The 15578-nt window shown below is 43.3% G+C and overlaps 1 protein-coding gene across 10 annotated transcripts in view; it reads right to left on the bottom strand.

The window, feature by feature from the left end:
• PRDM1 (PR/SET domain 1) overlaps nucleotides 1–15578 on the bottom strand; it is a 111204-nt gene that overhangs the window by 2103 nt on the left and 93523 nt on the right. For 8 of the 10 annotated variants that reach the window (XM_017739639.1, XM_017739638.1, XM_017739637.1 and 5 more), the window contains 4 exons: nucleotides 13113–13232; nucleotides 9771–10023; nucleotides 840–1948; nucleotides 391–538 (listed from right to left, as the gene is read on the bottom strand). In XM_017739639.1, coding sequence (XP_017595128.1) covers nucleotides 391–538; nucleotides 840–1948; nucleotides 9771–10023; nucleotides 13113–13232 — 1630 coding nt within the window. Of the gene's footprint in view, nucleotides 1–389; nucleotides 539–839; nucleotides 1949–9770; nucleotides 10024–13112; nucleotides 13233–15578 lie in introns of all 10 variants that reach the window. The other 2 variants (XM_017739645.1, XM_017739636.1) reach the window with 2 other exon arrangements.

Raw genomic sequence — 15578 nt, 5'->3', positions numbered from 1 at the left:
GGGGGGTGGCAGAGAAACAGCGAGTGAGTGGGAGGCGATTTTATGGTTTAAATCACAGACACCTAGGAGGAGACGGCAGGACGAAGCAGCAGCTTTCTATATCTTCACACTTTCTCACAAAGGGAAAAAAATCCCCACCTTTTTTTATTTAAATATTGCTGAATGTCATTTTGAGTGTGGCTGATGGCAAAACTGTATCAGGCAGATGTTGCTCTAGCAGGCTGCAGGCAATCATGCTGTCTCACAGATGCTGCTGCACAAGGGCTGGGCCCAGCTGCGGTGTGGATTCTGGCCCTGAGCAGCCAAGGGTTTGTCCCTCAGCCCTCCCTGCACACTGTATGGGGTGTGCAAAGCCCTGCCGTCCCTTTGGCCTCAGAAGGAATCATCTCTCTCTCTGTGCATTACATACCTGACACTCGTGGGGTTTTTCTCCCGTGTGTACCAGATAGTGCTTCTGGAGGTGAGCCAGCTGTGTGAAGCCCTTATTGCAAGTCTGGCATTTAAATGGTCTCTCTCCGCTGTGTACTCGGAGGTGCACCTAGGGAGAGACAAAGCAATTAACAATTTGCAGTTTCCAGTACTACAACAAAAGTGCTTTCAGATGTTTCCTAAAGTCAGCGGAAGAGTCCCATTGCCAAAATACAATGTTATCTAGTTAATTAGGTGGCGTCAGTATTAAAACACACAACCACGCTTTCTTGCTGGGGGATGCTGTACTAAGCCCAGACGAATAAACAGCCTAACAAGCAAGGGAGGCCTGACCCTGCTTTTCCTCGAAAACCTACAGGGAGAAACCTGAGCCTTCAAAGAAGGCTCCTGTCTTATTCTCCACTGCCTACCTTCAGATTGGAGAGCTGGCCAAAGGTCTTGGAGCAAACATTGCATTCGTACTTGATCTTCCCATTCTGCTTTTTCAGTGGGTATGGGAGGGTTTTGTAACCGGTCACATTCCTCTTACTTTTAATGAGATTCATGGCTTCTTCACCGCCGGTGGCAGCCAACACCACTGAGGTAGGTTTAGGTTGCATTATGTGTTCTGAACTGGCTGCTGTACCAGCGGTGGGGGACCCACTGGTAGGGCTGCAAGGCTTGTCCTTCATGCTGGCAGCAGCGCCCGTGATAGAGAAGGCACTGTTGGGTGCTGGTATGAGGAAGTCTCTTGGATGATCAGGCTGCAGCAGTCGACGGCCTCCTTCACTGGGCAATGAGCTGGGGAGCGTGGTAGGGTTCAGCATGTGGTGGGAAAGGCTACCTCCACTGAGCAGGTTGCCATAAAGAGGATACATCCTTGGGAAGAGATTGAAATTGTTGATGCCATTGATATTGTTCAAAGCGCTCAGGTTATTACAGCTCATATTGAATGGAGGTAACAGGAATTTGGGGTAATGGGGATTGTAGGACGGTAGAAAGGCAGGTGAGAGGTGGCCAGGGGGTGCATATCCAGGGTAAGACCCCAATCCTTCTGAGCCATATGATCCATTCAAGTAAGGGTATGGCTCTCTGTGCTCTTGGGAAGTAGGTGCCAGAGGCGAAACCGTGACCCCTGGACTACTGTGGGGGCTTGAACTTTTTAAACTTTGGTCTGGGCTGCTCCTCCCGGAAGGACTCGGTGTAGTAGATGCCTGGATGGGCGAGTGAGTAATGTAGCTGGGTCTGTCCATGCCATATGCTAAGGAAGCTTTCAGATAGTCTTCTGGAATGTGAGGTCGGATTGGGTAGACAACTCGAGGGAAGAAACACCTCTCCGGGCTATAGTTCTTATGTAAATCATCCAAGTCTTTTTCTGGAGTAACTGGTGAAATGTTGGTCTGAAAGAAGTCTTTTCCTTTTGGAGGATTGGATTCCATTTTCAGGATTTCTTTCACACTGTGCTCCTTCTTTGGGATGCTTTTCTGATAAAGCTCATCTTTATCAGCGCTGTGCTGCTTTGGATTAACGTGGGTTTGTGCTGAAATACAAAGACAAAGTAATGATTATTTAGATATGTCACTGGTATTATCTCTTTTCAAAACAAAATCTAACTCCTACAAGTTTAGTGGGAAGGAAGGTCATCTCTCAGAGATGAGCAATCATTCAACTTGCCAGAAAACTAATTTTTGTGTGAAGAAATGCCTGCTGGTATTAAGTGTTAATATAAAGCACTGTTAATTTAGGGGATACAGGCCAGTACATAGAGATCTGATGATGATGCATTTGCAGAGTGCCAGTCTCCACTCTGCAAACTGATTTCACCTTTCTTTCCCCTTAAATTTGCCTGGCTTTGCTGTTGAATGTCTCTTTAAGCAGTATTTCTAATAAATGTGGTAACGAGCATTTGTTCACAATACAGGTTTAACTGAAGGACTTCACAGAACACAAGCTCCCAGAAATGTTCCTCAGTAAAATAACAAGGCATGACAAATCGGGTTTTGCCAAACCGCAGCAGTCACTTCACCAGCCAGTTCAATTACTTACAGTACCAAAAAAACCATGGCTGGCTAGGATGAAAGCCTTCTTCAAAGAGAAGGTATTCTCCATCAGTAAACAGATCATTACTCATTAAATATACTGCTTAGGAACATCTACAACAAAGCAGACTATTTACTGCAGATTTCTGTGGCATTCAGTCTATGCAAAACTCCTCTGCTTACAGCTGTACTTTATAAAAAAATGCTGAAGCAAAGTAAAAGAAAGCAAGACTGGTTGGCTCCAGCTTAAGTTGAAATGTGCTTAAAAAAAAAAAAAAGGAAAAAGAAATATGTATTTAGAAGGAAATAGAAGCTAGCATGCATTCATCTCAGTTCAGCACATATTCTATTTATTTGTATTCAAAGACCTTGCTATCTGGACATAATACAATCTTAACAGCACACTGAAAGACAAATGCAGTAGAAAAACAAATCTGCCTTTATCTTTGTTACATAATCTTGATTACTTGTAAGATATTTTGTTATAGGGGGAAAAACTACAAGAAGGTTTCATAATCTTAGTTAGTGCCAGGCTTTCCCTCAGGAGGTGCAAGCCAACACCAGTAGGTACGTGACTCAAAACCATTGCAGTCCTTTAGAAACGTTTCTGCTTCCATGACTGACTGTTCTTACTTCACTATCTGAGGTGAGAAACAGTTATTTCTGATTTTTGGAGGATCATCTGAACCCAGTGAGGAACGTAAGAACAGGCAATGACCACGCAGCTTTCAACACGGATTCTTTGCTTCACTATGCACTACCCTGATGGAATCTATCATTTGGCAACATTACCCTATAAGGCAAAGAAACAGCCATTTATTAAACGTATCCAAGAAAACAGCTGTTTTCAAAGCATGCGCCTACTTACACCAACCCACTTTACAGTAGCATCCTTTTTGAAATGGCATTAGACTAGTAGCAAGCAAATTTAGTTTGAGATTTGTTGGTAGTTTGTGTGTTTTCAAGCTGCAATGAAATGCAACTGAACACAGTTAAATTCAATTAAAATATTTATGATAAAACTTAAGAGTGTTGTACAGCAAGCATGTACACAGGTAAGTGCACAGATAGCTTCCCAATTAGTTCTCTCAGTATCTAAAATTTAATCCAGAGCTGTATCAAAAATAAAGTAATAACATATTGTGTTGTCTGGCTTTAAAAAACATCTACTTTCTTTGGTCATTTTGTCTGTAATCCTGGACTGGTAACTCATTTTTTAAATGTCAACCAGATTTTTGGGCATAGCATAGAGGTCCTCCTAGGTCCAAGAAGCTCCACAATGGCACTGTGGATAATATTATCTGTATCTTCTTATCAGCTGCCTTTCACCACAGCAGTGTCTCAGAGCAAACATTCCTGGTGACACTATCAGCATTGGGAAGTATCAAGACCAGGCAGTATTGAAAACTGGACAGGGGGGTGAGAAGGAGGACTTGTGAAGCCTTGCAGCAGGAAAAATAAATAAATACCACCTTATCAGGCCCATATCAGTTTCTCAGTGGGGTCTGTCAAGCAGGAAGTTCAAACTGACACTTTTCTCTTTTAAAGAAAAAAACCCAGGAGGAGGGGAAGAGGAAGGAGAAATGGTGGTGGTGCTGGAAAAGTGATAGAGAAACTGGGGCCACTTCAGCTGGAGAAACAACTCCGACTGTCACAAGGTTAAACACGAGGGTGGGGATGTACGTGCCTTATGTGCAGGAGCAAGCCCAGGAGTGACAGAAAGGAAGCTCACGCAGAGATCGTAACTTTCTTTGTGCAACAATCCCATGCTCTCTCTTGACTGACTAAAGATAATTGCTCTTTTCTTCCCTTCTGAATTTTCCCAGTAAAGCTGTCCCTCCTACTAATTTCCATGCATAGACAGAAGTTGTGGTATTTAAAATTTATTTTTCAAGTCTAACTGTGACAGGTCTCTTTAGTTTGCAAGCTATCTGTGGTCCATAAATCCCCTCTTGGCTTTTCCCCTATTACCTGAGCACAAGGGACACTTGGGAACACCAGAGAGATCAAAACATAAACAAGTGTGTCAGCACTGTGTAAAATAAGAGAAGGTAATGTCGGGGGCCAAGGAGAGGTTCTTAAGTTTTATACTGAAGGTGGATTTAAACCAGGGCTGAAACTGATTGAGAGGTTTACAGTCTTTCTTGTTGCTCTTAAAGGAGCCATACTTCAAAGTTAAAGAGATATATTTCTTATAAATGGATGTTTTTTCTGAACTTGTGATCCTAGATCTAAGTTTTTACCAATCAGAATGTCTCCCTCTCACTCTTGAAATGCATTTCTCCCCCTGCCCCCATACACACACACACACACACACACACATATACATACTAAATATAGGCACATACTATTCCAAGATCTGTCTAGTTTCTGTGGTCAGAGAGACACACAGAAAAGAGATTCATGACAAAACAAGAACAGTGCAGCTGCATTTTTAAGTTACTGATCTAAGAAGGGTGGGGGGGAAGAAAGAAAAAAACCCCAGACGTGCCTCTTGAGGAGCCTGATCCACTTCTGAGGTCAAGAGATTATTTGCTCAGATTTTTTTTTATCTGCAAACAGATATTTGCTGAGATTAGTGCGTGCGTGCAAGAGGAAAAGGGACGAAACTCCTGTTACTTTTAAGTATTAATAAAACTTGAGTGAAGGGGCTGCCTGAAGTCACTCCAATGTGGGTGTTCCAGCTACAGACTGCTGCAGAGCTATAGCCTTTGCTCTCGGTTCTTGTGCTCTGAGCAGTAGCCTGACAAACATTTCATGAAAACAATGATCTGGTTTTTTTTCTAAAAACTTGAAAAACGGTTGTAGGCAGACAGTAATTTCAATAGTAATTTCAGGAGTGAGATGGTACTGAACACTTTGAGTGGTGGAGCTTAATTATGCCGATTCACATTTTTGATCTAAATTAAGCACCTCTTTTGCTAGTAGAAAGAGAACCTCGAAGTTGTGAAGCGGGCAAAACAAAGACTGTTTCCACTCAAAATGAGAACAGAGACCAACATTTAGAAGTACATAATTTGATCATCTGTTTTCTAAATGTGTCCATGGCAGTGTGACATGCCTTTGAAAACTTTTTGCTCAGAGAAGGTCTTTCCGGGAGCCTTCAAATAATTCTCAATATTAAGACAACTTCAGGCCCTGAATTCTGATTTTGTGAAGACAACCTCTCATATCATTTAAAAATCGTTTTCCTGAGCCCTTTTGAACATTCCAGGAGGCATTTTTTTAAGCAAGTGCAGATGTTTCCTATCAACCCAAACAGAAAAGCTTCAAAACCAGAAAGTGAAACTGCCCATAAACAAAAGGGAAAGCGAGCGACAGGGCTGAGCTAACGGCCAGCATATCAGGGCCAGCAGGAAGAAAAGATTAAATAGCATTTTAAAAAAAAGCGTTAAAAACTTAATCTTCACAGAACTGGAAACATTTTAAATAATGCCTTGTTAAACCTGTTAATGAAACAGAGAGATTGCCAAGTATTTTGTAAATAGTCTTCCCCCAACTTGAATTTTTTTCTGAAGCTTGACCAAAAGATGTCACCTGCCCGTACTTGACTGAGGAGACAAACATGACATGAGCAGCAGGAAGTTGCATCATATGATTGCAATATATGAACATTATTATCAAATAGTCATGTCCTGAGTCAATGCAATGGTTTGGATTTTGTTGGGCTTTTGTTGTATAGGGTTTTTTTTGTTTGTTTGGTTTTTTTTAACTGTTATCCTCTCCACCCCTCCATCCCAAAATAATCCTCCCATGTTGAGGTAAGAATTAAATTCTAAACTATGTGGAACCACCAACGCAAATTTCCTCAGTCTTTGCTAAAAAAAAAAATCACAGACTAAAAGACAATCTGAAGGAGCGGTTGAATGAGGTTAAGCACATTTAACAAATTACTGATAATTTATTTTTAGCAGAATACAGAAATCTTGTGTCACCATACTTAAAACTATTTTCTGGACAATGGCACCATCTGAAGGTGACATCTCAAATCTTGACAAAAAACATCAGGGGCCTCAAAACAGGCAGGAAGGAGAAGGGGATAATTTGGAATGACACTGAGTTTCCAGCATTGGGATAATGTGGAGTCTTGCCTCTGCCACTGTTGTGCAACTCCTTGCAGGCACTTCAACATCTATCTGAAGTTATGTAGCTCCACTCAGAGCTAATCACAGCTGTGAAGGTAGGTGTGTGCTCCAGCGTCCGAAGGACTGGGTCAAAGGCCCCAATTCAGGAAAACACAGAGGACAGGGTTAAACCCACAACTAAGTACATACCTAATTGCTGTCTTGCATCTGGATGCTTTCCTTCTGCGGCGCAAATGAACTAATGCTAGGGAAGTTACCTTTAATTTGAAAGTTTGCTGTTACAGAGGCAAGTAGATGTTACATGTGGGTATGTAAATACATTTATGCTCTAAAGTGGTAGTTCTCTCATTTTTGAGGCCACTAATTACAGGAAATAAAGCCAGAGAAATTCCCTGATACATTTTTCCCCGGAGGCCCATCCTGCTCTGGTGCTTAAAGAGGAACTGAGGTGCTGAACTCTAAGGCTGTGATCCCCAAACCCTTGAGGCACTTAAAGCAGCTGCCTATATTTTAAGTTGGCAAGACTGGAAGGTCTCTGTAGGTGTGTGTCCCAGGTGGCCTCTCCTGTGCTGGGCTGGGCAGGCAGCCAGCCAAGGTGCGACTCTTCCAAAGCCTCCCATGGGCACCAGTGAGCACTGCACGCCCAAGACACAGTGAAGGGAGAGATCTGGGTGCAACACATCACAGCCACTGGCAGCCTCCTGCCCCCACCCGTCCCCCCCCCCAGCCACTGGCAGCCTCCTGCCCACACCAGTGTGTATCCCATGGGAGGAGGCCCTGACTTCAGCATGCCTCTTGGGACCTGGACTCCAACTTTCCCTCCCTCCTCCTCAGTGGGTGCCAAAACCAGCAGCCATGAGCTGTGAGAGGTGGTGATGCTCCCCTGCTCCTCTGAGGGAAGCCATACCACTTTGAACACCAAATTATTAACAATCCATTTGGCTGGAGAGGACTTAACTGACTTCCTAGCAGGTGGGGGATCCCCTCAAGCAAGACTGTTTTGATGGGCCAAAGCCCTACATCTGTAGCAGGTGCAGGGTGCCAGTGAACTGGAGACAAACCCTTTGTGCTTTACTCATGGATGAATGCAGTGCCAGGGTACCTTGGCCAGGCTTTGTGACAGAGAGAGAGGCTGGAGAGGCAGCACAATGCTCTCTAATTTTAGATTTAACTAGTGGCCTGGGAGAAAGGAGCAGAAGAAAGCTAAACAGTACTGGCATTCATGGTAAACTCATCTGGTTCCAGTACTAATGCTGGAAAAACCACCCCTGCTTGCACCATTGCTGCAGGGACTTTGGCAAATAAGGATCTTTGGGAGACTTCTGGATTTTTCTTCCACACTTTTCAAAAGGTTAACTTTAGAAAACCTCAACCCTTATGGTACCTGTAGGGTTTTTGGCCCAGCTGCAGGCTTTAGGCCTGAATGTGCTGGTCACAAGAATGAGGGAAAAGAAAAAAATGTGTGAAAATTTTTTCTCATTTTCTGAACTGCTATTTTCTTTAGGTGGAAGGAGCTAACATAAAATTTCTAAATGGTTTAAATATAATTATCTTAAAAAAGAAAAATGTCTGTTTCAACCTCAGCATCTGGAAAAACTGCAAACGTTAAGGCTGAACTACAAAATTGTGGCTCAAGTTCCCATTTCTTTAAATCCTTGTATTGAGCCTACTGCTTTTACTAAAATCAGTTATTCTGCCATGTCTAGACACCCCTAGTTTTGACCTGATTAAGAGTAACTGGACAGAGTAAGAAACACTTTACAAATACATTCATTGCTACTTCTGCAAGGAAGCCTAAGGTGCCAGCAGATGCAGGAAACCGATCCTGCGTTTGTGTGTCCTCCTAGCTAGTGGCCAAATGTGCCTGACCAGATCTTAGCAAACTCCTCATCCACCAGAGCCCTACATGCTGTTGTCTCATCTCACCTGCAGGTCTTACTGAAAAGCCAACAGTTCGTCATATCAGGAAATAAAACTGCACAGAGAGTGGCGAGATGACATATGTGCAAAGATGACAGAATCAGTGAGATCGTTTTTGAACAGAGAATATAGCTGCGTAAGACATTCCCTCCCTCTCTTCCCTCAGTCATTAAGAGACAACAGGTTTTCTTCTATTAATTTGTAGGAAAAGACAAAAAACTAGGGAAAGGGTGACACCCACAGAGGACAGATGTACTTTTGATTAATCTGAATGTGTGATATCATTTTTGTAATATGGGATGACAATTCTAATGATCCCCAAAGTAACAATGATATTTTTTAACCCATTCTTGTTGCCAAATAACCATAAATAGTTCTTTATATTAAAAAAAAAAAAATCCTGCTTGCAGTTTGTCCTTCAAGTTTCGGTGTAGTCACTGGCAGAAGGACAAAAGAATACTCTGCTCTATCTTAGAGCAGCAGCAGGGGAAGCAGCCTAAGAGTCCACTGAGAAGTCAGCAAGAATCTTTCCTTCTCTAGAAGGGGCTCTGGGTGAGGTATCAGGCAGTGATTAAGTGAGAAGTAAAGCACCAAGGCTGGAGATCATCAGAAATCACAGAGGAACACAAACTCCTGGAAACACCTCTTCCCTCTGCTACCAGTGCTATTATTTTTGAACAGAAAATGAAAGCTGCAATATAAAGCCAAGAAATGGGGACAAAGTACACTGACCTTAAAACATAAGTAACCAGATGAGAAGACCACAGGAGGTTTGGTCCCATTAGTTAAATACGTGTAGATGCAAGGCTCAAAGTGCATTATGCAGTAAACATGTATTTTGTCAGACACCTAGACAGTCATGGCACATTGCCACTTCCTGGTACAGCGAGGGCAGCCCTTTGGGAGCATGACTGGACAGCCCAGCCTTTAGTATGTGCTACCAAAGCAGACTTTTGCTCAACACACTGTGAGATCTGAAATTGGAAAGTCTGAGAGTGAACCAACAGCTATGGTTAGGAAGACAGAGGTCAGGTTGTCTGTCCAGAATTTCACCAGATAAGACTCAGAGTGTAAACAAGCAACTGCTCAGATTTTATAACCTCTTTCCATTTGAACAGGCACAGAGTCTTGTGTTGGGTTTTTAATTCCCCTTTTTAACATTCTCTTGTGTTGGGTTTTTTAATTCCCCTTTTCCACTCCAAGCTACCTCCTGTGACACAACAGATGATGCAGCTGTGTAATTATACAACTTATTATTAGATCGTATAGGCAGAAGAGACATTACTAGCATTCCTTGTTTATACTGTAATGCACTTACTGAGGTTCATCATTGTCAGCTCTCTGGAGGAGGGATAGTGCAGCCTCTCTGCAAAGTCTCGGCAATACCACACAAGCAGCTCTTGGTTGGCAGGGATGGGCTTGATGGTATAGAAGTAGATGTTCATTCCATTCTGACAAGCAGCCAAGTTCTGCTCCTGAACAGAGTAGCCGGGGTTTACATAACGCATCCAGTTGCTCTTGTCCTCGTTAAATCCATCAATGAAGTGGTGAAGTTCACCACTTGAGTAGATCTGGAATAGAGAGGAAGTGCTTATGAATATATATAAATATATATATAGGCACAATACGCAACACGTATGCACAGAGTCCAGAGGGGAAAAATGATAAGCTCCCCCTTTTTTTTTTTTTTTTAAAGAGCATATATTACTGAAGTAAAGAGTTCAAGCTGTGTTCCTGCCTTTCCAACTATGACATCCTCTGATTTAAGAAGGTGTTCAAAGGCAAGTTCACAGTCACCTTTTCCATTTCATCTTAGCCTATGTCTCAGCTTGGGAAAACAAGACCCAAAATCTGAAACGCAGAGTACTCTCCCTGTGTGAACAGTCTACCTTAGAGTCCTTTTCCTGATTCTCCGATCAACAAGTGGGTGATGCTGAAGACTGCAGGTCTGAGTGCATGCTTGCATTAATGCTTTGAGTCACCTGTGTATAAGACTGGCTGGCTGCACTACGTCAGAATCCTTCTCACCTCTTTCTATGGCCTCTGTACTTGCAGTTTCCTACCACCTCCACCCAAGGTTTAAACTATGCAAACATTCTCCACCCCCCCCCAGAGTCCTAAAGCAACACTTGCTCATAGTTGAACTGTAACCCTTTTGTAGGAAGGCTGGGTGAGGCAAAGATGAAATTCACCTGCCATAACTGAAGGAAGACCTGGAGAGGGGTTAACCCATGAAAAGTCATTTTTCCTGCCAAGGGACATGTTCTGACTTGCCCACGGAGGGGCAAGAAAACATGAATATGAAAACTACTCAGCGGTTTCGGGGGAAAGAAGTTCCCATCATTGACAGAAGCTACTGTTTCTCGAAATGGTAAGAATAAGAGAATTATTTTTAAAAAGTCAAGAGAAATCCACGAAACATGCTTGTTAAAAACTCACTGCTTACTCTCAAGGGGAACTAGTTCCGTGCTGGATGAAATGACCAGGCAAAAGCCAGACCTTGAAGTGGGAGCAGCTTGCACCAGCAATGCACCGCGCTGAGCAGGAAATGCCTTTCCAAAGGGGAGACAAAGCTTATCTCATAGGGAAAACACTCCACAGGATGTTGCTGCCCGTGTGCCCTCACCACTCTCGCAGCTCCCTGGCCGGGCAGCGCCCTCCGGCCGGCCGGGACCCTCCTATGCTCCCCGAAGCCCGGCGGGCAGAGAGGCGAGGCGGCCTGGCCCTTTAACGCGGGCCGTAAACACCAGAATCACTTTCTTTAAGAGTAACTTCCTGTAAACTGAGAAGGGGGAAATACATGTGGCCTCATCAAAGCGGCTTGCGAGAGATTTTGCGGTGTGTTTGTTATGAGAAAATGGAAGGGAGCCGGGCGAGTTGTGCTGCATCAAGAGGAGCCTTCGGGTTTCTCTGCTCACCCCGGCTCGCAAACTTCCAGGAACGCGGGGCTCTGGCGCTTGACGCCTGCCACCACTTCCCAAACCAGCCCTCCACCGCTCCCACGTCAGGGCCACAGCTCCGACTCTCCGGCAGAGGCACCCACCAGGCTCCCACCTATTCTGGGGAAGGCGCGACCAGATGTGCTGAGTCACGGCGCGTTCCCAGAAATGACGCGGGCCCGGGCGGCCCCGCTCCCCTGGCGCGGGCAGGGCGCAGGCAGCGTCCCCGGGCGCCTGGCAGATGTTCCCGCTCCTGCCAGCGAGCCCGGGATGCCTTTAATAACATGTGGGGAGTTATCTCCCACGTGTTATTATTTCCTTTGCATATGCAAGCCTGTGTCAGACCCCTAGGAAGGAATTAATTTTCAGTGCAGCAGTCTGTCTTGAACGAATCAAGAGATTATAACAGGGAATTTAATGATGCCTAGATGGTTCCTAGGATATTATTTCTGAGGATCCCTCCGCATTAAGGCTTAAAATCACATCGTAAGAATGATGTCATCTTTCTCACTGCAATGTAGGAATGAAGTCCTGGGTTAGCAGCCCCTCTTCCCTGTGTCTTCTGTCTTATGAACAACTGGTGGGGCTAGGGTCAGCATACTGGTCTCTTCCTATACTGGACACAAGCTCCCTAAAAGTTCAGCAAAAAGAAACATTTTGTGGCCTTATTAATGTGAAAACAGTTGCCTGCTGTGTAAAAACGCACATGCAAATAACTGCCTGTGCAATGCTGTATTACGTCGTACAAAGACGATCTGAGAAAACCAAAATGATTCAATTAGGTAGGAAGAAAGGGGTGTGGGGAATGCTGGTGCGTGCCCTGGGTTTCACCTGGATATGAGGTTGGGATATTACTAAGGCAGGCAGGCACCTGAGCGTAGAGGCTTGGACACAGTCCCAAATCCACGGAATTAGACACAACCTACATGGCTAGAAGGCAGCAAAACAAATCCATGGAAGGAGACGGGGCTGAAAGAATGTTCTCTAACAATTAATAATGTGTCTGTAAGGAAAATGAGGATTATGTCAGCTGATAAACTGGAAGCATATTCCCCAGCACAGACTGTCCAAGCCAAAATATATTGGCTGCTGCTCCCTTCCAGTTTATGCTATGGAGTACAAATTAGGCACCACCTCTGGTGTTTGTCTCTTTTCCCTTTGCTAAGATCCATGAGCTATTCTTTTAACAATTCTGAGGAGGCCTAGAAAAATTTATTACTTGAATGATATACACTGAAGACTACCACTACTGTGTTACAGCAGTTCTATACAAGACCTAGGAAAAAATGTCACAAAATATATCTTAATTCCAGAGTGAAAGCTTATGCAGTACTTTCACAGCTTCTTCATAGTGGGAAAAAACAAGGACGTGATACTTGCATAAATCAGAATGACTTCCCGCTATGAAGAAATGCAAAATAACCTGCGCCCTTACAGCAAGCAGCACAACTATTTCTGTACAGAATCAAGCACTGATACATTTTAGAAGACAGAGCCAGGAAGGGCTGTGCATCTCCACTGCTCTCTCCACCCACACAGTCCCTACATCCAAGATAGCCAGGCTTTTACTCGGCTTAATTCACCCACTGGCCCTGTTTGTGCCTGGCCACATACAGAGGTTGTTCCCTGCATCATGCAGCAGGAAGTGACCCAGCTTCTCAGCCGTACTCATTTAGTGATCTGCTTACTGCAACAACGTGGTGATGCTTTTTCCTGCTTACCCGCCAAAAGTATTTTCTGTTCGCATTCTTGGGAACCGTATCACTGGTATAGATCTCTCCTACCAGGGGTCCAAAGCGTGTTCCTTTTGGGATGTACTCTTTGCTTATAACTCCAGTGACCTACGAGAAGAGCAGCACAGGATCAGTCCATTGCCAGTAGAAAATGAGAAGTCTCCCTCTTCTCCCCTGTCCCCCAAATGTAACACGGTAAAGCAATCAGTGGAAGAATTTTTTTGTGACAGGTCAGCAAAACAGAAATAAATAAATGAACAATCGTGTCGGTTACAATACAACCAGCTTTGTTAGGTACTAACATTTTCCTAGGCCATATGGAAGTTAATGATGAATACCACCTTAAAAATGTGCTTTTTGGAAATACATTTACAAGAAGAAACAGTAAGCAAAATGTACAGAGACTGTCAAATATCTTCAGAAGTTATTTTTCCTATCAAAGGCAACCCCCAAAAGTCTAGTTCCAGCAAACAAAAATATGCAGTATCTATCAATCACTTCACTGCTACAGAGCTTGCTTTTCTAATAAGTTAGAAACTGGAATGACTGCTCCTCCAGATCAAAATGAAACCACCCTCCACCCCCCTCCATTCTTCAGTCTATAGCTGCCCTAAAGTAGCTAAAAGGAGAACACACAAAAACACAACAACAAAAAAAAAAAAAAAAAAAAAAAAAAAACAAAAAAAAAAACCAACCTTCAGTTCTCTTACCAGCATACAGTGGCATACTAAACAGAATATGAAGTGACTCTGGGACATGTACTCACAGGTCACCTTCTTGTATAAAAAGGAATCATCAGTTCCGGTAACATATATCAAGTGGGTTTGGTCAAAAAAGGTGTAAGGGTTTTGTAGAAAATGCTCCACTATGCTAGGTCTAAGAAATGTACTCTGGTTGTTCAGCTTCCTTCTTGACAGTAATTATACCAAAAAAAGTCACTGACCACAAATCAGGAAGCAATTCATCATTATTCAGAAGAACGTGCCTTGGAGTAACCCTTTGCAAAACACTGCTGAGTTATTGGTTTTGTCTCTCTGCTTCTCACCGATTTTCTTAAATTTAATGTATCCAAACAATGTTAGAAACCCAACAATTTTGTAAACCAAAAACCCCAAGCCTTTGCAAGATTGATCCTGCTGCTCAGATGGTGGGGAAAAAAAAGAAGGTAAAAAGCCCATTAATTTGGTATTATAACCAAATGTATTATAAACTGTCATGGCAAAATGTATTAAACTTATCCCCTTCACACATCTTGCCACTTGTCTTTTTGCTTGCCAGGATTTCAGAACAAGACAGGAACACCAGCAGTAGTTGAGGAAGACTGAGAGCTGGGATTACTGTTGTCTGTACCCCACAAGGAATCGATGTCCTTACCAAAGCAGATTAGCACTCATCAGAATCTACAGATAGCTCACTTCAGTGAGCTTTTCTATTTCTTTTAACAGTCCTTCTCAGCAAAGGGTGGTAAAAACCCTGGACTGTACGTAGACAGCACTTCACAAATGAGCTAAGCCTTCTGATTTTCTCATGCTACATTTTCTTACATTGTACGATCCTTAATGTGTAAGTGAAGAGGCAGACATAAATCCTTGCCTGTGTACTGGTCAAGATTAAAACTCCCAGTAAAAAATGAACACCTAGCATAATTTCATGTCAAATGTCAAAATAAAGGGGACAAATAACAGCCATGAATTCAAGAAATCACCTGGAAGCAGATTGGTGGGTGTATGTGGTGGCTGTTTGTACTCGTTTGCATTTTAACATGTGTTTTCAGCACACTACAAAGAAAAAAAATTAAAACATCAACAGGAGAGGTAGTTAAATGCTTCATTGATCTGTGCATCTGGACTGAAGAGAGAGAAGAGGGACTTCCAGAAATTTTCCTATACCTACCATATGCTGAAACAAGCTCAGTGGCTCAGTTTTATTTTTGTCTTGCTTATACATGTCTCATAGAGAGCTGAAAAAGGCAGATGTTCTTCTCATTTTCCTTATATATCTTCATTTACATCCATCTGCCCTCTCAAGAAAAGTTCACAACCAAGCTACAAGCACACCCTACCAGTTTTACTGCATGATAGCTTGAGATTTTTCATGGTTTTAAAAATATCTTGGCCCTAATTAAAACGACTAATGAAATTCTCAGAATCTCTAGAAATCACTCCTTGAACTAGTCAACTTGAAACAGTCTCTGACACAGCAGATACTTTTTGATATCCACCTTACAGACAGCATTTGTATTCAGCTATGCCAGGGGAGAAGCAAAGATGATTTCTCACCCTGTACCCATCAGAATTTGGCAGAAGAGGTTCTGCACATCTGTGTGTGCCAACGCTGAAGCTTTGCTAAACCAGGCTATAAAGCTGTCCAGACGACTTTTAGCTGACGGTAGCTCTCTGGTCAGCAATTCTCGGCCTCCACTGTTCCCTCACAAGCTCAGCTGATGAGGTCGAG

The sequence above is a fragment of the Corvus brachyrhynchos genome, unplaced genomic scaffold (assembly GCF_000691975.1).
Source record: "Corvus brachyrhynchos isolate BGI_N302 unplaced genomic scaffold, ASM69197v1 scaffold14, whole genome shotgun sequence".
NCBI lineage: Eukaryota > Metazoa > Chordata > Aves > Passeriformes > Corvidae > Corvus > Corvus brachyrhynchos.
The sequence above is the reverse complement of the archived record's forward strand: the minus strand, read 5'-3'. Positions and strand labels throughout refer to the sequence as shown.